Genomic DNA, 22,936 nt, shown 5'->3' with positions numbered 1-22,936 from the left:
ATTAAATCGCTGTTATTTCAGCATTAATTAATTCCATCTTATTGTAAAGTAGTATTTATCTTCACATTACTTGATCATTAATTACTCTTCACATGGCTTCCGCTGTAATCATAGAATAGTAGGACTGGTAGGGACCTCGAGAAAACAGGTGCTGACTTTTATTTTTTGCAGTGGTTGCTCCATCCCTGCTCTACCCTGAGGCCCCATGCCTCCTCCGCCCGCCCTCCTGAGGCCCTGCCTTTGCTCCACCTCTTCCTTCCCCCACTCCACTCCCTCCCCTGAGGGCTGCTGCTCACTGCTCTCTGTCCTCCCACGAGCATCTGCCACCAGCAGCCCAACAGCCGATCGGTGGCCCCCGCCCAATAGCTGTGGCTGGTGGGTGCTGAGCACCCCTTATTTTTTCCCGTGCTTGAGCCCCTGAGCACTCACAGAGTCAGTGCCTATTCCTTGAGAGGTCATCTAGTCCAGTCCCCTACACTCATGGCAGGACTAAGTATTATCTGGACCATCCCTGATAGGTGTTTGTCTAATCCGCTTTTAAAAATCTCCAGTGATGGAGATTCCACAATTCCCAGGACAATTTATTCCAGTGCTTAACCTCCCTGACAGGAAGTTTTTCCTAATGTCCAACCTAAACCACAATTTAAGCCCATTGCTTCTTGTCCTATCCTCAGAGGTTAAGAAGAACAATTTTCCTCCCTGTAACAACCTTTTATGTACTTGAAAACTGTTATCATGTCCCCTCTCAGTCTTCTTTTCCAGACTAAACAAACTCAGTTTTTTCAATCTTCCCTCACAGGTCATGTTTTCTAGATCTTTAATCATTTATGTTGCTCTTCTCTGTATTCTCTCCAGTTTGTCCACATCTTTTCTGAAATGTGACACCCATATCTGACGCAATACTTCAGTTGAGGCCTAATCAGCAGAGTGGAGTGGAAGAATTCCTTCTCATGTCTTGCTTACAACACTCCTACTAATACATTCCAGAATGATGTTTGCTTTTTTTGTAACAGTGTTACGCTGTTGGCTCATCAAACTCAAAGGTCTGAAAATGTTTTGCCTTTTGGCTTTTTGTTTTTTCAATGAAAAGTCAAGATTTTCCATAGGGGGAAAACCCCATTTACTGATGAGCTTTTCTGAAAAGGCTACAAATAGTGGAGCACTGCATGATGAGATTACCTGAACAGATTATATCCTCTAAAGCTAATTTGTGGCTACAACATTTGTGTAGAGCTATCCTATCTGTAACTCAAGACAAAAAGACAAATAAGCCAGTTACCATACAGTCAGCAATAGAAAAATAATTTTATTTACTCTTGTAAATAAAGCAGTGCAAAGAGAGTAGTTTTAACTGACAAAAATGCATAGATGGATACAATTACATACGATTTTTATGTGTACACACACCCGCTGAACACAGTCACTCCTTTCCTACATCCACTCACTTTGCATAGCTTTAAAATCAGACAGATGAGATCTATGCTCTGTATGATTACTTCCTGTACATTCTGTTATCCTGACTGTCCTAACTAGCATTTTTATTATTTATCATCATTTGTATTACTGTAGCCTATTGGACCTCTAGACATGGAATCAAAGACCCCATTACACTAGGTGCTGTATAAACATATTAATTAATGAAAACGACACCTGATCAATAATTTAGTTCAAGGACAATCTAAGATCTACTGTAAGACTGGAGAGAAATCCCTTCCTATATTACCCATATAAGAATTTGAGAAGAAACTGTTCACTGATTTACTGTGACACTTCCATTTTTTTTGTATTTTTTCGTAAAGGGAGCTGCTCCCTATAATCAGTCGCTCTTGTTCAGCTACCCAATACATTCAAAGCAAACAAAGACTGGCGCCAAACCTCCAGGAACAGGGCTACAGGAAATTTAACCTTGCGTCTAAGTGTGGGCAAAGACTGTTTAGTAAAATATCAGATACCGTGGGTGAAATCTTAGCCGTACTGAAGTCAATGGGAGTTTTGCCACTGACTTCAAAGTGTGGTCAGGATTTCACCCCTGTTTTTCTATTCCCATCAAAAACAAGACCATACAATGCATTCAGATGTATAATCTAATGAGATAATCAACATGTATTCTTGGTTTGGGTTTTTAAAATTTCCTTCTCCTTTATAAAATAGATAGATTAGATCACTGGGTTTGCCCAGCTGTAACTAAGAGCAGGATTTAGCCCATGAAGTATATAGTTAATACCATTCTATACAGTTGTGAACTCTTAGTATTGTAACTGCTCAAGACCATGCCTTCCTAATGTTTGCTTTGGAATTCCAATCTTTCAGAGAATTACACCTCAGCTGATCAAATGGGGATGCTGAGCTAAATTGTTCGTAAGAGTAGATTCCTCTTGCTCTGATCTAGTGTCACTGGTGTTTTCAGTGGAAGAATGTACATCTGGAGATTGTTCTGGCCTTGGTGTCTGAGAATCATTGGCTGTAGAAAAAACACAAATACAGAATAAATATTGAAATGTAGTACTATATATAAAGTATACACGTACATATCTGGCTTCCACACAATCATATAAATAAAACTACATGGAAGAAAAATCAAGTATTCAAAAATTAAGAAATGTCAAAATAAGTAGCCCAATGTAACTTTAACTGTGTCCCTTTGTATGTATGCATTACGATGGCCCCTAAATTATATCAATTGCAGCTGGTAATAAAGGACAGGGCTTTCAAAATGAAGTTTATAATGCATCTGTGAACAATTCATATATGTTGTAAGTCTTATTTCTTAATAATTCAGTATACTTTATATTAATAAAGGAATATTTGTGATTATAAGGGATTATTTTCCAAAACTTAACAACGGGGTGTGTGAACTGCAGAACACACCCAAGTATTGAGCGCTAACTGCCTCGTGTGGTCACTGCTAGTGCAAAGTAAAAGGTAGCTTTAGAGAGAAGACTACACTAATGTGAACTAGTATCTTTTAGTTTGCACTAGCAGTGTCCACACAGGGCAGTTCGTGTGCAACATTTTGCTGTAACGCTGCAATTCACAACCCCATCGTCCACACAGTGGCACAGTGTAGACATAGCCCTGATTTTACTTTATTTTGTTACAGTAATAAGCCTGTCACCATATACCCATTCTATGAAGATTAGACGATAACATTTTTAAGTTTGCAAGAAAATACAATATAATGGAAACCCTCTTTCCATAATTTGTCCATATTTCTTCCACAGTTTGCTGATCAAAAACTGTCTTGTCCTTAGATACGTGCCTGCCTTTGCTCTCTTCTTTAATTTGTGGCTGATCATGCTCTTCAGCTTTGTTGACCAGTGATTTACTATCTATTGCACATCATGAGCACTTTTCCCCCTAGACAATGTTTTTTTGTCTGTAATATTCCTTTGAACTGAAAAAAAATTTCTAGGAGACTGAGGGCTGATATGTGGCCCCAACATTGATTCTCTACTTCCTCCCTATCAGAAAAGAAAGCAATGGACAGGATTTTCCAGTCTGTTAGATCCATTTTGACCCACTCTTGCTCTTCTGTGACTGATTCTTTACGGGTGTAAAGTATGAGCTTCCATCCACTGGTATAAGTCAGAGTTGCTCTCCAGTAACTATTACACTGGGACCTAGTGGCATGGGATGAGGGAAGCCCAACTGGCTCCACTGCCCACGCATTAGGTGGAGCTCAGTCAGGGTGCAGAATACAGCCCACTGAATCTAATAGCAACAATCACCTGAAGTCATAAACTCATTAGTCTGACTATTCACAAGGTGATAGGTATAAGGACTATAAAAGGAAATGATCTATTCCTTCCAGTTACTATTTCTTAAAGTTAATGCTATACTAGGAATCTTCATAACCACTGCCTTAACAACAGGTTTAAATTAGTCATCAGTGCTAGGTTTCATTCAGACTTCAGTAACTAATGTGATGGTCAAAGCATCAGAAAGGCTTAACACAAATGGTAACAAACAACAACAACAAAAAGTGGTAATAAGCATAACCTCTCCTGTGATACTAATTATGTCTCTGAACCTTTATTTCAAGGATAGGTTAAAAATCCTCTTACTGCTGCTTAACCCAACTCTAGTTATAGAAAAATATTTTACTAGAATAGGACACATGAAATTGACATTACTGAACTGTCTGTTTGTTATTTTTTGTTTGTTTTATTCCCATTATTCTAGTTAACTGTACTTCAAGAAGAGATGAGGAAAAGAGATGTGCATGGGGCTGGAAGGAGTGATTTGTAATGTAGATTCAGAGAGCGAAGTATGTATTACTTGGAGAAGTGATGACTACGAAGGGCCATGATAACAAATATCTGATGGGTGTGAACATCTGAAAGGGAGAGGAATTACACAATTAGGACGGTACACTGGGTATGACTAAGAGTATGAAAATTCAGAATGCATTAGGCAGATAAAATTCCTAAAACGAAAGTTTAGGCTGGATATCAGGGAAAACAGCTTAATAGTGAGGTGTATTGTGGAATACTCTCCCAAGGGTAGTGATAGAAGACAGATCAATTGGAGCATGTGAAATCTTGCTGGGAAAAAAACACACTAGAAAAAGTATAGTAGGGGGTAGTCCTGCACTGGCAGAGAGATGGGCGCTCTAATTACTAGATCTTTTCCCATTTCTGTGACTATCATTTCAAATAGAAGGAAGCTGCAGTTTTCAAGCTACAATAATTATGTTAAAAACAGCCAAGGCCTTAGTAACAAAAGCCCTTAATTCACTTATACATCCATTAATAGCTTTTTGGAGGATGAAAAACTAAAAACAGTATCTTACTTAGGATGCTGAAATAAAACAGAGCGCTACAATGCTATACAACATAATAAGAATGATTTTCAGATCCTCTAATCAAATTGCGTTTGGTTAAAATTGGTGAAAGAATGGTGAAATTGTTCCGGGGAGTGGGGGGAGGATGGCAAATATCAATACACAGTTCCAAATTACTGATCTGGTGCAAAATTATTGTTCTGCGCTTAAGGCCTGAGTCTGCACACCCTTACTCATGCTGATGCTCTGAAGGCAGTAGGACTACTTGTGTGAGTCAGATCTACTCCTGCAATTAAGAGACTGAATTTGTAGGACATTACTTGCTTTAAATTATATATGAACTGCATGCTGGCACCAAATCTTGAAGTCTGTTCTATCTTTAAAGTTCCCTGTTTTATGTATAGAATTATTTTTTTTCTAGATTATTTCAGCCTGACCATGGCAAATACTTACCAGACAGAGACTGAAAATATTGCATTGCAAATGCAACCAGTATTGACACAAGAAAGGTTCCCATGAAGTAGATCTGCAATAAGTTTAGAAATGTGTGTTAGATCAATACAAAGGTAGGGCGCTGGCTGTAACTGTACTGATGAATGTGACAATGGAATAATACATACCAGAGTAGAATGCAAAATGTTATTCCAGAAAACTCTTAAGTAAAAATAAAGCAAAGCTAATGAGCATGGATTAATTAATTCTTGATTGCTATGAATCCAGCACCTATAAACAAAAATAAAAAATGGTGTTGAATCTTTAATATTACTGTTTGGTACTTCTATAGCAGTGGGACTACAAGAAGTAAGAATGGTAGCATTGGGCCCTAAGTGACTTATCCAAAGTTGCACAGCTACTCGATAGCAAAACTGGGAATAGAGCTCTCATCACTGACTCACAGCTCTATGCATTAACCACTAGGTCATCCTTCCTCATTTATCTATAAGGTGATTCTACAATGTTACAAATTACTGAGTGAACTTTCAGTACATACTGTACTTCACTTACAGGGTAGAATGGGAATTGCTTTATGTGGTATCAAGGAAACCAGCTCTCTGTAAGTAAATGGAACTGATATAATGGTTACGTATCCGTAACTGGAGTTCTTAGAGATGGAATCTGCGTAGTCCTACTCACGCGACGCACCAGCGGATGCAGCTGAGGCGGTGAAACCTTCTTGTAGCAGTGCCCCTAAGTGTCCCCTCCTTACCTTTCTCTTCTGCATTCCTGCAAGTTCTGAAGGTGAGGCTATAAAAGAGGGTGAGGCTGCCTCCCTGCTGCCTCAGTTCTTTCCAACCTTGCCTTCTCAAGTCAAAATTCTATTAGGATTCCCAGGAATGTGGGTGAATATGCAGAGTCCATCCCCGCAAAACCTCCAGTTACACGTAAGTAACCTCCATTTCTTCTTCACGTGTTTGCTGCGCAGTCCCACTCACAGGATAGTTTGGCGAGCAGTACCCCATAATGGAAGGTGGGACTCAGAGTCCCAATCGAATAGGGATTATAGTACTGCTCCACCAAACTACTCCATCAAACAGTAGACCCAATCCAGATGCTAGGTCTAGGGAGAAGTTTTGTAAAAAGTATGTGTGGAGCTCCAAGTAGCAGCCCTACAGAGCTCTGCAACTGGGACGTGTCTAAGGCAAGCGATGGAGGTAGCAATTGCTCTGATAGTATGACCTAACCCCAAGAAGGGGTGGAATGAATACTAGTTATAGATTTCCCCTATGCTCGATCTAACCCCACTAGATAAAGTCTGAAGAGAGTGTGTGTCTTTTATGGTTGTCTGCATATGAAATAGAGACTGGAGGATTTCTGAAATTCCTTCATTCTATTAATAAAGTAAGCCAGAGCTCTTTTAGCATCTAACATATGCAGCTTTGACTCCTCTATGAGAGTGTGAACCCTCGGGGGAAAAAATCTGATTGACATGAAAGTCAGGTACCACCTTGGGAAGCAATCTAGGATTAGGGCACAGGCCACCTTATCCTTGTGGAAGATACCTGATGAGCCATGTGGTGGTAGTTTACTCATTCACCTAGCTGAGGCTGTGGCTACTATGAAAGCAGTTTTTATAGATAGATGGTACAGACAGCAGTCTTCCATAAGCTCAAAGGGAAGTGTCATTAGCTGTTTTAGGAGTAAATTGAGATCCCATGATGGTATTGGATCTTTTATTTGTGGATATATATTGGCAAGTGTGACCCAGGGACCTCTGGGTTCCCACTGGCAGAGGGCACAGTGGGGCATAGGGCTACATGGACCCCCTGGATCTGGTCTCTACATGATCGTTCATCAAAGGGTCTCATATAAGGTCTCTACTGAAAGCCTGTGTCACACGGATCATCATATCCATTGCGAAATGTATGGATGCATAATATGTAATGAGTTATGTATATATACACTGAAGATAATGCTCTTAAGGTTTGTGAATTGGGGTTGGTCACCAAGAGGTGATAAAACAAGTTTCTTTCAGGTGGGAGATGCTCTAGATGTCTGTCTGTACGTAAATTGAGTATTGGATACTTCACAATGGATGTCTATTTACAGACTGAGTAAAATGCTAATCAAGAGACTGCAAAGTCTACAGAGGAGTTTTTCTGCAGGAAAAACAACCAGCAGGGGATATACTGTTTGCAGTGAAGAAAATGGATGGTTCAAATTATTTTGAGGTTGCACAGGTACACCTAAACCTAGGGGACAAGCTGCCAGTGTGTTTGTTTTATGAATGGAGGATCACAGCCAATCTGGCTGTTTAACCCTGGGGGTGAGTCTTGGAGTGGGCTAACGTTTAGGAGGCAGGAGATTGTCTTGTTAGTTAAATTTAGGCTACAGAAAGCATGTTACTACTTTATTTTATATGTAAATATTTATTTCCATTAAGTCTACTTGCTTCTTCTTGAAGTTCTATTATTTGTTAAATAAACTTTTACCTGATTTCAGTATAACCATATCTAAGTGCTATAAATTGAGGTGAGCAGTGATCCTGAGATGTAACTGGTAAACTGAGGGGTACTGTTCCTTTGGGAATAGCAGATCTGTGAATTCTGTGAGTGTCCAGGGACAGGACAATCCAGGGGTATGACCCTTGACAGGCAAAGACAAGGTTTCCTCACACTAAAGGCAGGTGGTGGTGAGGTGCCTCACAACCCTGGGACCCCCCAGGAAGCATCACAGCAAGTCCCTTCATAATTTTTCTAACTGTATTATGTGCAAAGACAGGTTTGCAACCCTGCAAGGTGTGGATCTCATCTATAGATTTCTTTAACGACAATTCATGAAGTTCTGTTACATCTCTGTTCAGCTGATCTACCAGGCTGTTGTCCTTGCCTGCTAGGTGTAGAGCTATGGGATAAATGTTGTGCTGGATATGTCAATCCCATAATGCAACTGCTTCTTTGCACAATTGGGAAGCGTGAGACCCTCCCTGTTTGTTGATATAATCTAGTCATTGTGTTGTCTGTGACAATTGCATTACCTGTTCTGGCTGTGAGGGAGACATAATTTGAGAGCCCAATGGATTGCTCTCATTTCCAGGTTATTTATATGCAGTGTCTTTTTCTGAGAACTCCAATGACCTTGACCTGTCAATTTGCTGAAATGTACTTCCCATCCCTGTTGGAGGCATCTGAGGTGACTATTTCAGATGGAGCTGGAGAGTTGAAAGCTACCCCTCTCAGAACATTGTAACGTTGAGTCCACCATGTCAAGGATAGCAGTATCTTACTTGGAATGGTCAACTATATGCACGTGCCATCTGTGCTTGGTCCGTAACTTAACATCAGCGAAAACTGAAGACTTTTCATCCTGAACTGAGCATAATTTGTGACATAAGTGGCTAAACCCATGAAGCCTAGAAAGAACATGACTCTAAGTGGGATCTTGATGAAGCACTCTGTAGTGGATTGATGCTTCAGGTATCTTTCTTCTAATAGAAAGGCTCTGCCCTCCAGGGAACTGAGACCTGCTCCTATAAAAGGAATCCTTTGTGTAGGTAGCAAAAGAGATTTTTTTTTCTTGCTTATCACAAGTCCTAACCTCTTGAAGAGGGAGCTTGTGTAAAGTTTGCAACCATGGAAAGGTACTTTGTAAATAGCCATGAGACAGTAGATGGGTAAGATTTAGTACTGGGACTGGTCTTGTCTAACCAGGAAATGAAGATATTTTTGATGCCTGGATCTGATGTAGATATGGAAGTACACATCTTTCAGACTGAGAGCTGTAAACCAGTCTAAGGTGGTCAGGAAGGCTATGATGGATGCTTGTGTCAACATGGGGAAATGGATTTTTTTATAAAGGAGACAGGCCTTCCATAGATCTAACATTGCACAAAGCCCTCAGTCTGTCTTTTGGTATCAGAAAATATCTGGAGTAGGAACCTTGTCCCTTGAATTCCCTTGGCACCTTCTCTGTGGCTCTTGATTCCGACAAAGAATGGAACTCTGATCTTCACACACTCTCTTTTGAGAGGGTCCTTGAATAGGGATAGAAGTGGCACACCAGCCAGGTGGAGGAAAGGAATCGAGTCGATGGCATAATCACTCAGTAATATCTCCAGAATTCATTTTGGATGTGATGTCATTGCGAGCACTGACATAATAGAAAAGTCTGGAAAGATGGCAGGGATTGGAAAGAGGTTACAGGTTGGTCTGAAGCTTCTGATCATCATGTCAAACTTGAGGTCTGATGTTTGAATTTGATGTTGCAACTGATGGTTGTTTTCCCTTCGTTTGGGGCTTAAAAGGCTTTCTCTTTTATGGCTGTGTAGAAGAAGGCTTCTGACGCTGAAAATGACATATTTCTGAATAATAAGATGATGAGGAAGGGGGATAGAATTTTCCATGATACCTGAAGACAGGTCTCAAACTCCTTCTCCTCTGAGCTAGGTAGACACCTAAAGGTCTTGCAGTAGACCTCATGACCTTCATCTTCTCCAGTATCTCCTTGGCCTTATTACTAAATAACCACAAGACCTCTGAAGAGAAGATCTTCTACCTTTGATTTGGTTTCAGGTTGGAGAAAGAAGATCTGAGCCAAGCATGTCTGTACAGTGTGATAGCTGAAGCAATCACTCTCACTGCTAAAACTACAGCATGAAAAGAAGCTCTAACCATATTTAGCCATTGCCTGCCCCTGTGTTTTCAAGGTGTTGGCCAGATTCCTTAGCTCTTTGGGAAGTGCTTTGGCAAACATGAACATCTTTTTCCCGTAACTGATATTGATAATTCAACATCACTGCCTGGTAACTTGCTACTCTAATTCTGAGCTATGCAGATAAAAATACCTGTCTACCAGCTGCATCCATCTTCTTATACACCCTGTCAGAAGGTGTGGAATGTGATTGCCCTCTTCTGGATCTTTGTTCCACCCCCGCCACCACTAGAGACTTAGAGGTATGGTGTGCCTGAAAGAATGGAAACTTCTATACCAATAGATAGAATTTGTGAGCTTTTTTCAATATAGCCTAATAAAGTGACGGAGTAGACCAACTGTCTTCCCAGGCTGCAATAGTTTATCTAATATTGGAAAGATAATCTTATTTTAAAACAGGATGGAGGTTTCTTCCAGTGTGACTGATGGAATTGCAGTGCCATTGCCATTCTGTCCACAAGTTTGTGGAACTGTAAAGCATCATCAGAAGGAGAGGAAACTGAAGCAACTCCAATATTTTCATCCAGGAAAGATTCATCATCCAAGTTCTGGCTCCAATTCTTGACAGTCCACCTGAGCTGTAGGCTCCTCTTTTTCTTCTGAAAGAGTATCAGAAATTATGGTAGGAGAATGAACCTTGAAAGCAGGAGAAGTCAACTGATCTGGGAATCTCGGAGATGAGGAGTGAGCCATTTTCTGACCCCTCGTGGGTGAGGGGTTCTGACAAGAATTCAGAATATTCCTATACTGTCTATGTGAAGGCCAGTGGGGTCACCTAGCCCACAGTGGTATCTGCCAATCATGCCACTAACTAAACTCAGGCTTCAGGTCATATCTAGGAGGACTTGTTGTTTTCTAGACACCAAACCTAGAAGTCAGAGTAACAGTCGTGTTAGTCTGTATTCGCAAAAAGAAAAGGAGTACTTGTGGCACCTTAGAGACTAACCAAACCTAGAAGTGTGTTCTTTCTCATAAGCATGGAAACTGGGTGGTATGCTGGTATGCCTAATGTGAGACAATCCCTACTCAGACTGTGGATACAACCTCAGATCCAATTGGATCAGACACAGATTATTGGAGAAACTACAGGACCTGGCATGTGTAAAACTGAGAAGGGGAAACAAATTTATTGGTAAAGCCACAGGGTGTGTTGGGGAAGAAAGGGAAGTGTCTTATTGTCTGTGAAAACTTATCCAATGTCTTCCTTTTCTCTTTCTGGGAGATCTGAGGAGGATAACTAGTGGGAGCTTTCCTATTATCTCCCTTAGGGGAACAAATCATTTTTGTCCTTTGTAGATCTGACTTTGCATTTTATGGTGCTCTTGTGATATCACTGTAGAGACTGGGGCAGTTTGGATGGGTGATGTAGAAACAACTGTGGGCTCTGGAATGATCTTCAGATCCGATGTGAACTTCAGGAGTGGTGGATGGCTCTTAAGCAGGGATTTATCCTGAGCTAGAATCTATCTTAGACTTTGATTTAGGATCCAATGTTCTCTGGTCTGGATCTGATGGATACAAGAAATGTCCTGATTGTGGTTTGGCCCTACTAATGGGAGCCTTCTTGTCTCACACAGTTTCCGAGACCAGCACCGATGAAGTCTGAGCGTGTTGAGGTCAGATCCAATCATCTGCGAACTTACTGCACTGAGGTCTTGGATCCTGATTCTGGGCAGATACTGGAAACTTTTGAATAGTGCTCTTCATCTTCTTAGTCCCCGATGGGTCAGGAGCTGACACTGGCCTTTTCAACTTAGATACGGACTCTTTAGATGAGCTGGATTTGGGAGGTTTTGCAGCCAGAGCATCTTGCAGCAATAAGGCTTGCAGCCTGTTCTAGCGCTCCTTGTAAGTTCTTGGGTAAATGTTCTGCAGATGGAGCACCTTGAAAGAGAGTGCCTTCTCTGAGGCATGCTGTGTATCTGGTATGGGCATCAGACACCGCGAAGACTGCTGGACAAGACATGCATCCTTTGAAGCTAGGTCTCTTAGCTTTTGGATCCGCCATAGCACTGATAGTCAGAACTGAAGGCTTAACTAACTATCCTAAGAATAAAAATCTAACCACTAACACTGACACTACACTAAGCTAAGGCACTGAGTTCTTTTAGAGAGACAGATCCGGGAGAAGTTCACATCTGTCTGCTGCTGCAGCTGAAAAGAACTGAGGGAGCACCATGCCCCCTTTTTATAGCCCTGCCCTCAGAATGTTCAGGAACGCAGAGGGGAGGAGCAGGAGGGGCGTGTGTGCACTCTAACCGGCACTGCTACGAGAAGATTCCACTGTCTGAGCTGCACACACTAGTGCAGGGGTGGGCAAACTATGGCCCGCGGGCCAGATCCGGCCCTCAGGGCTTTGGATATGGCCTGTGGATTTGCCACCCCTGTGCTGGCGTGGGCCCCGTGCCGCTCCGGGAAGTGGCCGGAACCATGTCCCTGCAGCCCTTGTGGGAGGGGGGAACAGAGGGCTCGGCGCGCTGCTGTTGCCTGTGGGTACCTCCCCCGAAGCTCCCATTGGCCAGGAACGGTGAACCACAGCCAATGGGAGCTTCAGGGGAGGTACCCACAGGCGCGCGGAGTCCTCTGTGCCCCCTCCCCCAGAGGCCACAGGGACATGGTGCTGGCCGCTTCCCAGAGCGGCGCAGAGCTGGGGCTGGGCCCAGGGCAGGCAGGCAGGCAGGGAGTCTACCTGCCCTTGGTGCATGCCGTTGCCACCCCAGAGCCGCTCCAGGTAAGTGGCGCCAGGCCGGAGCCTGCACCCCAAACCTCTCCTGCACCCTTCACCCAATCCCCTGCCCTGAGCCCCCTGCTGCACCTTGCACCCCACCTGCACCCTAACCCCCTGCCCTGTGCCCCCTCCCGCACTGTGCACCCCCTCCTGCACCCCTGCCCCAGCCCTACATTCATGGCCCAGCAAGCAATTTCCCCACCCTGATGTGGCCCTTGGGCCAAAAAGTTTGCCCACCCCTGCACTAGCACATCGCGTGAGTGGGAACATGCAAAAGTCACTTGAAGAAAAACCAGAATTTCCAAAGTGAAAGCAGATAAATGTCAGCATGTCGTAGCAAAGCAAGCAGATAAATAGATAGAAGCTGTTCCTAATTCAGTACTCTATATTATTTCTCATATTTGTATTTAAAAGGCTATGTTAGGCATTTTACAAATGGAACAGGTACAAATTGCTAGAACCTAGTTTGGCAGTAAAATTTAAGGCTACATTGTAGGATCAGAGTACTCAACTAGTCCCAGTGACATTTGCAACAAGTAATAATGTGAGTAAAGATAAGAATTCTAGCTCTTGGTATTGAAAGATGAATATATAAACTCACCTTTGATAAAGTTCCTCAAGGATGGAAATATTACTAGAATGGAGAGTCCTGTTGATCTCTAAGTGATCTAAAATGTAGGGAGGAATGGAATTACCCTCTTCCATGAGAAGGGCCAAATTAAAGAATCCCTAAAAATACATAAAATATACAATTATATAGAAGAAGATACATGAAACTAAGGCCTGATCCTGCACCACTGAGCTCAATGAAAGTTTTATCACTGACTTCAGTGAGAGATGGATTGGGCTACTGATCAGCATGTCAATAATTACAATTACTTTTTTTTTTACCTTTTTCACTTTAATATCATATGGTTCTGTGATCTTCACTGAATAAATGTGAGCACCTTATTTCTCCAAGATATGCTCATGTGAACGATACATTTACAAGAACATCATAAACAAGAAAACATTCCCCAGGCTAATTCTAATTCATCTTAGTGTAATGATGAGCTCCATTTTCTCAAACTAGCTCACTAAGGATCTAAGCTTTTCATCCCTAGATCCTGTCTAACTACAGCAACAATTGAAGAGCGCATCATGCCGACATATTTTATACAAAGCCTGAAAGCAGAAATGGACCATGTTCTATTCCCAATTAGTCCCCTCCCATGTAACCCTACTGACTTCAATGGACGTTGCAATTGTGTATCTGCAAGGAGAATTTAGCTGGAAATGGCTTGGGCTCTGATCCTGCAACAGCATCTGCTTGGACAGACCTCTGACTTCAGTGGGACACTTCAGAGGTACAAGGGTCTGTCTGTGTGAATGCAGTTGCAGGATGGAGCTTTGATGTGTCTTTCCCATTTAAAACTGAAGACACTTGTTTCTCTTTGCTTTCCATTTTAGCTGCTGTTGCAGACACTGGCAGCTTTTTGTTTCAAGATCCTTGGGGTGGGTCCCAACTCTGGTAACTGCTCAAATCACGTGCAAGAATTTTTCTGGTGTCAATGAGAGTTCCATATGCCTAGGAGAGCAGAATACGGAAGAATATCTGCTATGAAGATCTGAGAACAAAATGCTGCCCAGTGTTAAATTACTCATGTTTTTGGTACAATGTCTTGGAATAACTTGGCATTATGAGAGCATATATGCTGAAGTTTTTTGTTCATGGGAACATACTGGGCCAAGTTCATCCCAGGAGTAGCTCTTGGCTTTAAGGGAAGTGCATCATTATTATTAATTTGTATTACAGTAGCACCGAAAAGAGTAACGATGAACTAGGCTCTTCACCTTTAGCCCTAAAAACATCCCACAGGCTAATTCTAGTTCATCTTAGTGTGAAAGAGCAAACTCGTGACACAGATCATACTTTAAAATAAATGATACATTTATACCAGTAGGTGTGTTTGCTGCATGTGTGTATCATGGTTTGTTCCTAGAAATGTTATTTCAAGAAGATATTTTTATAACAGTGAAGATACCTGTGAATCTCCCTCTAATGCAGCTTGTGAATACATCTGCGCTGACAGCTCAAGGTCTTTAGAGTGGTTCTGGTAACCATAGTAATAGAAGTCTCCCATCTTCAAGTAAGCTGTGGAAGGTAACAGTAACAGGGCATTACAAAATATTTGTATAGAAAGAATTGAACTATTAATATATTTGAAGAATTTACTGAATTTTCCATTCAGAGCATTGTATTATGGATAATCATAGTTTCTCTCTGCTTAAGATTGTGACCTTCTTTCTATGCCAAGCCCATAGGGTCTCTAATCTCTGAAAAAAACACATTTGGAATGAAATTTCTCATGGTTCTTCTTCTGTCAGGGAATAGTCTTAGGAGGACATTTCAGGTTAATCAGGCACGGCGTTTTGAAGAGACAAGTTTAATTAATAAATGGTTTTCCTGCTCTTGAAAAAATTTCTAAGAAGACTGTGCAGCGTAATCTCTACCACAAAACTAACAATAACCTCCAAAAACCCCAGACCTAGAAACCCTACACCTTCAAATTGTTTTATTCATTCGGCTTCCTAAAGAGACCAGCTGTGAAATCCTGACTCCATTTAAGTCAAGGGATGTTTTGCAATTAATTTCAGAAATCTGATGAACTTTAGATGCTTCTCTGGCATAAGACTGTGCTCATGAAGTCTGTAAGTTCTGGGAGCCATATCACAAGATGTTACAAGCTCCATTAGAAAACCCTGTGGTGTTCGTAAGTTCCAATGGGTGAATCACTCTGGACTGAGTTGGATACAGGCACCACCAGTGTGGTACTGGATTCAAATACGTTATTGTTTTTCTGTTTCATTGAATAGCTTGCATTATTTTTATACTACACTTATAATAACAACAACAAAACATTGTTACAGAATGAAATCTACAATTGTATCAGTGTTTTTAAATACAGGGTAAAATTTTCTAAAGTATCTAATTGACCTAGGAGACTAAGCGTCACTGAAAGTCACAGATAGATTGATTGTAAGGCCAGAAGCAACCAATAGCTCATCTATTCTGAACTCCTGCATAACACAGGCCATAGAATTTCTCCCAGCTACCCTGTATTAGGCCCAATAACTTGTGTTTGACTAAAGCATAATTTCCAGAAAGGCATCCAGTCTTGATTTATAGACCTCAAGAGATGAAGAATCCACCACCCTCCTAGGTAGTTTGTTCCCATGGTCAGTCACCCTCACTATTACAAATGTGTTCCTTATTTCTAATTTGAATTTGTCTGACTTTTAACTTCCAGCCATTTGTTCTTGTTATGCCTTTCTGGGCTAGATTAAAAAGCCCTTTAGTACCCACATATTCTCCCTGTGAAAATACACACCATAATTAAGTCTTGATCTTCTTTTTGATAAGCTAAACAGCCTAAGCTCTTTAAGTGTCTCACTGTAAAGCACTTTCATTTAAGGGCATTTTTTCCAGCACGCAAATCAGTGACTTAGTCACTTCTGAAAATAAGACTTAAGTCACTCAGGTGCTTTTGAAAATGTTATTCACTATCTTAAAAAAAGTAGGAAATTCTCTGACAAACTGCATTAAGATATAGGTAAGCCTGCCAAGAGATATACATTTCTACTACTGAAATTCCGGTTGAAACACTGCAGTTATAAAAGAAAAAGGTGTGAATGGCAGGAGTTTCTAATTTAAAGTTTCCTTTCTGAAAAGGCTTCTCTGCATATTTCTGGGGGACCAATCCTGGGTCCGGTGGTCCAAAAACCAAGGAAGGGCAAAGGTAGCTTACAGCCATTTTGCAGTCCCCACTCCTCCACACTCAGTTTGTGTCATGTGCAAAAAGCGAGACCCCTCCCCCATAATCCATCCCCTTTCTTTCCTTAATTTGCTCATTAGCATAAAAACTTCACACTGTATACACACTTTTACATTTTCATTGTAACCAACAATGAAAACTGAAATCCTATTAAGATCTGAATTAATAAAAAGTATAGGAGTACTTGTGGCACCTTAGAGACTAACCCATTTATTTGAGCATAAGCTTTTGTGAGCTACAGCTCACTTCATCGAAAGCTTATGCTCAAATAAATGGGTTAGTCTCTAAGGTGCCACAAGTACTCCTTTTCTTTTTGCGAATACAGACTAACACGGCTGTTACTCTGAAACCAATAAAAAGTATGCTATACATACCAAATGAGGGAGCATTGATTTGAGATATGGAGAAATTATAGTATCGCCAAACACAATTAGTAGCTAAGTATCTTCTTGCTAGTTCCTGGAAAGAAAAAGAGTGGATCCATTTATATCACAGGAAAGTTATTAGTATTACAGTATCACTAATGATTTTAAAGGACCATGTATTATGAATAAATGTACTTACTGGTTTCTCTTCACAGATATGTGCTAAGTTTGTCTGTGACACTTCAGTCCCAGCCTCTGCTGCTAAAACATAATACAGCAGAGCTTCATGCCTAAAACAGAGGACAGAAATAAAAAAAAAACTGAAATCACCAGGATTTAGCTATAGTTAGAACTACCAAATAAATTCTGAAACATCCATTGGGCAAGCAGAATTTGTGAGCATGGTTTAGAAAGAAATGAATGGCTATTCCATGCAAGGGCTACATCTACTGGCCACATTTGGTATAACAGAAAAGAATTTGGTTTTGGGTGGTTTCAGCATCTTCTCTTCTGCTTTGAGGCAGAATCAGCTCCATGTAAGGTTCTACTCTTTTAAAGTACACCTGAAAGAATGTTTGGTGTGTAAGGCTGGATTATGACACTTAAGTGAGATGGAGTGGCCTGTTTCAAGATATAACCCTGAAACAAACAAACAAAAACACGTTTCAGAGTAACAGCCGTGTTAGTCTGTATTCGCAAAAAGAAAAGGAGTACTTGTGGCACCTTAGAGACTAACCAATTTATTTGAGCATAAGCTTTCGTGAGCTACAGTTCACTTCATCGGATGCATCCGATGAAGTGAGCTGTAGCTCACGAAAGCTTATGCTCAAATAAATTGGTTAGTCTCTAAGGTGCCACAAACAAAAACACACCACACACATATACATCACCATCATCACAACATGGACCTAACATTACATTTCCCAAATTTCACTTCTGCTTGTATGCTCCATCTCTTTTTCCTACACTTTGTCTATCTAGCTTGTAAACTCTTTGGAACAGTGGTGTTTGTGTGTGCATGTACACATGAACAGCATCTAGCACAATGGCACCTCAGTCCTGGCTGTGGCTTCCAGGCACTATTGCAATACAACTAATAAAAGTCAACATCACATTTTCAGTAACTGGCAGTCTACTGGGGACTCTGATCCTGACGGGAGCTCCTGTTTCCTCTTCTCCTTCACTCATGAAGGCCAAGCCCCACCCAAAAAATCACGACTGGCTTTTAAAAATGAGGGTGATTTTTGTTTGCTTTCTGGTTTTAGAGCCTCTAGGAGTCACATTTTCAAGCTGTTCTCTGCAAACATTAAGGCTAGAAACAGGTTTGTGGTCTTTTAAAAGAAAACAAAGTTTCTCATATAATTGCATGACTTCAGAGGCTTAAGCAAAGAGACCCAAAATAATAATAATTAATGTTTTTCATCAGCAGGTCTCAAAAGTGCTTTACAAAGGAGGTCAGTATCATTATTCCCATTTTACAGATGGCGAAACTGAGGCACAGAGGAAAAAGTGAGAGTTGGCAGCACTGTATACCAGCTGCCCCATGCAAATAAGCAGGCTTTGCTCCTGTTTTCCTGCTTATTTGCATGGGGCAGATTCCTAAAGTATCCTTTTTCAGTGAAGAGTCTAAAGCCCTGTAGAAACAGCTGGGACAAGGAAAGTCAGCACCAAATGACTAGTCAGCTCTCCGTGCATGACCCGCAAGTATTTTGAGGATTACCAGTGGCCACCGGATCAGTTAGGGACCTCTAGTATATGCAAAACATTTTGGTCAGCAAAACAGTATTTTAAGATTGGGACCCAATGTGTCTAGCAGCAAACTGTAGCAAACTCCCTGACCTCTGCAGCAATGTCAACACTAAATTCTCCAACAAATTGAAATTTCCACCTCTGTGTGAGATATATATGGAGACAAATTCAAAACCAGAGGTTTTTCATATGAGCTAAAGATCAGAACGATTAACACATTGAACAACGCAAAACTTCCATAACTAACACCAGTCTTTGCAAATGACTGTCTAAATATTCTGTGCTGTCTCAAATCTAAATGAATAGTGGTAGGAAATCAAGAGCCAGGTGGCCCACCTGCAGAAACCAGCTTACAACTCCTAGCTTTTGAGGGACTGCAATTATAGTTTCCCATCCTCAGTTATCTGCACAGAACTCCAATTGACTTCAGTGGGAATGGCCTAGGGTAATTGAGGACAGAATTGGGTCAACAGGGCCTATTTCACACAGGCATCTTTTCTAGCACCCTGTAAAATAATGGGACTAAAATAGGGCATTATTTAAAATAAACGATTAGAGCTGATTAAAGGTTTGCACATGATAAAGTGCCACATAAAACTAAATGGAAGAGTGCTTCCAATTTGCAGAACACAGAGGTCAAGTTGTCTGATTTGCATGAACATGCATTAGGAATATAAACCCTCATATTTTAGGATATAAACCTTCTTCTAGGACTAACCACTGCTAGGGGCAGGATACTAGATAGCCACTGGCCTCATCCAGTATGACACGCCTTATGCTCTGGTGCCTGCATGCAGAAACTAAGATGCTTATGTCTGCAAATGAGCACGCATGCAAAAGTGGACCGCAAAAGTGGACCACAAAAGTGGGCTGCATGGAGACTCCGTTGGCTGGCTTGTTGGACATTGTAACCTATTTAATTTTGGGGGGAACATAACCAAAGCTCTTCATAATGAAGAACACAGCTAAGGTAATAACATGTGTTTCTATGTTTTGGAAGAAGCTTTGCTGTCAGTGTCAGCTTGTGCTACCAATGCCTGGGACAGAATAATGTGTAAAACAATGTGCCTAGGACTAGAGATACCAAGGTCTACAGTGCCGTGCATGACAAGGACCATCTCAGCTCAGCAGTATGTGTTTGTCTTCCCTGCAGCCCACTGTAAGTTCTGGCTGCCTCCAGCCTTAGGTCTCTAGAGGAAATTTTAGACAAACTAAAAAAAAAAAAAAAAAGTGCTAACTGAAAAAACACACGATGAAGAGAGAATAAAATATGACAGTTTTGGCTGTTTGTTTTTTCCTAAGATTACTCTCACAAAGCCCTAGAAAGGCGTCAGGGCAAAAGCAACCATTTTGCTGTCATTGTGCCGATGCAGCATAAACGTTGTTTCTCAGTTATTTACTTTCATAAACCTCAGAATGACCTCCCAAAATACCAGCTCATCACAGCTACATGAATATTTTGGAAAGAATGTGCCAGACAAATACACAGGGACTGATTAAAAAAGTATCTAATATGAAATCACAAAATTATACAACAGAAAGAAAGCAAAATTAAAAGAAAGCAAAATATTGTTTGTGGAGAAGGAGAGAATGTTAAGGTTAAATGCCACAGGAAGTGCCATAAAATCCACCTGGAAACCATTAGGGAAACATGTGGGCTGTTGACATAAGTTAAATATCATAGAGATTCTAGGAGACTTAGGTTCCTGAGTGGCTAAGTCACTTCTGATATTTTCAAAAGCAGCTAAGTATGTCTTGACTTTTTGATTCTGGGCTTTTTGTGACAGGCATTGCATTTTCCTGTGTCTTTACACTGCCTTGCACAATGGCCCATGGGATCCCAATTCTGATTGCTTTACCCCCTTTAATATAATACTAATTTTTAATAATGTTTAGTGGGAACAGTTTTGACATCAATCTGTCTGTCTGCACGAGTATCTCCATTTATAGATCCATTTCACCTGATTCCAGCAGTGCTGTTGAATGCCTAGCCCAGTGTCTGATGGAGACTGGGTCATGGATGAGAACTAAGTGCCTGAAGCTCAATCCAGAAAAGACTGAGGTGATGCTGGGTTGTTTGGGGAAAGCAGACAGATGATATGGCAAGGCTAATATCTGCCCCTTTGAAAGAGGGTGTTCACCCACCATTTGTGATGGTGTTTGCACAATTTGGGGGTTGTGTTGGATTGCCACCTGCTGTTGGATGATCACATAGCAGCAGTGATGAGGTTGGTGGTTTGCAATGTATGTCAAGGGTGCTTTGAATAAGTGCTCCTTGACTTAGAGTTTGTGTAAGACTGAAATACAAAATCAATTACATCAATTGCACCTACAATTTTTTTGCACACAAAAAAATTCTAAAATGAAGGAGGCCAGGTTTGAAAAAAAGCTACCCATAATTGTGCTTTGTCTACAGTTCAGTGAAAGACAACCTTTCTGTATGGTCCTGGTTTTGATGTGTTTCATTTCAGTTGTATTTATTCTCATGTCAAAGACTTCCTGGGTGAAATTCCAGCTTCATTAAAGTAAACAGAAGTTTTGCTATTGACTTCAAGGGGTCATAATTTCACCCTGGGTGTGTGTTGGGGAGATGTTGCATCGTTTTACCACAAAAGTTTATAAAAATAAATCACATACATAACAACCAATTAGTTTTCAGACACAGTGCAGATCAAACTTACCAGGACAATTCCAAATAGGCATTGAGAGCTTTTCTGATTACGTGTCCCAAGTACCCATTTTTTTCTGCAATATGTTTTGCCCAGCTGTAAAAGAAGAAACATGACAATAAATGAACATTTCACACATCATAGTCCAGTGCTATTCTCACTGGGGCCAATAGGACTTTTGTCACTGATTTAAGCAGGTGCAGGATCAGCCTCTTTGTCATTAAAGGCATACATTTCTATGATATATTTAGCCCCTGATGTGGTATTAACGTTGAAATGTCCGAAGGTAACATTTTATTTCTGTAACATTTTACATGTAAATTTTGGTACAGCATCAAAACAAAACTCCAGGTTGTTGCCGGCACCCAGTGCCGAGAGGCTGAACAACAGCTTGAGTGGTTCGTTACCCGGTGTGCTACACCCAATAATCACAACGGGGTGGAGAAGCAGAAAAGTTTATTTGCAGCTGCAAAAAGGTACAGGGAGAATAAAATCTCAAATCCTGCACAACAGAGCAGGAAGTTACACAGGCTTTTATACATCCTTTTTCCCAGCATACTTATCCAATAGCAAGCTGCTCCAAGTATCCATATAGCCAGCCAATCCAGTTCCCAGCTAGTTCCCTGATTCTCTGTATCATTTGTTAAACTATACATAAAGCTGCTTTCTTCAGCATTGTTCTTCCATATCTCCCCTGTTTGGCCTTGCTTAGTTTCAGGCAGTCTGACTCTGCAACATACTGTTGCAGATTCTCAGCATAACTGCTGTGTGTGCCTCCAGGCGGGGGGGCCAAGGACACTTGGGCCTAGCACACAGAGCTGCTGCGAGTGCCTCCAGGCAGGAGGGGGAGGGGCAAGGACACAGGGGCCTAGTGCGAGGGGGCTTCATTGACACTCGTGGTCTTCCATCCCCTCGAGTTACCTAGTGGCCATGCCCCAGTGTTCCCAACAAGGTCAAATTCAACATATCAAAAGGTGGCAATTTATACGCTGGTTATGAATGGGTCTCTGTGTAGGTATAAGTGGCAAAGTAGCCTAACTTATACTAATTCATAGATTTTTAAGGTCAAAAGGGGCCATTAGATTACAGTGGTTCTCAACCTTTCCAGACTACTGTACCCCTTTGATGAGTCTGATTTGTCTTGCATACCCTCACTTAAAGACTACTTGCTTACAAAATCAGACAAAAATACAAATGTTGCAGCATACTATTGCTGAAAAATAGTTTACTTTCTCATTTTTACCATATCATTATAAAATAAATCAATTGGAATAAAAATATTGTACTTACATTTCAGTGTATAGTATACACAGCAGTATAAACAAGTCATTGTCTGTATGTAATTTTAGTTTGTATTGACTTTGCTAGTGTGTTGTAAAACTAGGCAAATATCTAGATGGGTTGATGTACCCCCTGGAAGACCTCTGCATACCCCCAGGGATATACATACCCCAGGTTGAGAACCACTGCATTAGAACATCTAGTCTGACCTCCTGTATATCACAGGCTATAGAATTTAACGCAGTAATTTCTGCATCAAGACCACAGCTTCTGGTAGAACTAGTGCAGTGGTTCTCAAACTGTGGGTCGGGACCCCAAAGTGGGTCACAACCTCATTTTAATAGGGCCGCCAGGGCTGGCATTAGATTTGCTGGGGCCCAGGGCCAAAGCCCAAGCCC

The 22,936-nt window shown here is 41.2% G+C and overlaps 1 protein-coding gene across 2 annotated transcripts in view; it reads right to left on the bottom strand.

The window, feature by feature from the left end:
• Positions 1 to 1,286: 1,286 nt before the first annotated feature.
• The window catches only part of SEL1L3 (SEL1L family member 3), a 60,714-nt gene continuing 39,064 nt past the window's right edge, over positions 1,287 to 22,936 (bottom strand). The window contains exons 17-24 of one of the 2 annotated variants that reach the window (XM_073342340.1): positions 21,270 to 21,353; positions 17,039 to 17,129; positions 16,849 to 16,933; positions 14,684 to 14,793; positions 13,261 to 13,388; positions 5,404 to 5,506; positions 5,237 to 5,309; positions 1,287 to 2,461 (exon numbers count right to left, since the gene is read on the bottom strand). In XM_073342340.1, the coding sequence (XP_073198441.1) occupies positions 2,322 to 2,461; positions 5,237 to 5,309; positions 5,404 to 5,506; positions 13,261 to 13,388; positions 14,684 to 14,793; positions 16,849 to 16,933; positions 17,039 to 17,129; positions 21,270 to 21,353 (814 nt within the window). In that variant the 3' untranslated portion in view covers positions 1,287 to 2,321. The remainder of the gene's footprint in view (positions 2,462 to 5,236; positions 5,310 to 5,403; positions 5,507 to 13,260; positions 13,389 to 14,683; positions 14,794 to 16,848; positions 16,934 to 17,038; positions 17,130 to 21,269; positions 21,354 to 22,936) is intronic. The other variant, XM_073342341.1, reaches the window with a different exon arrangement.

The sequence above is a fragment of the Lepidochelys kempii genome, chromosome 4 (assembly GCF_965140265.1).
Source record: "Lepidochelys kempii isolate rLepKem1 chromosome 4, rLepKem1.hap2, whole genome shotgun sequence".
NCBI lineage: Eukaryota > Metazoa > Chordata > Testudines > Cheloniidae > Lepidochelys > Lepidochelys kempii.
Note: the sequence above shows the minus strand (reverse complement) of the source record. Positions and strands in the feature narration are given on the sequence as shown.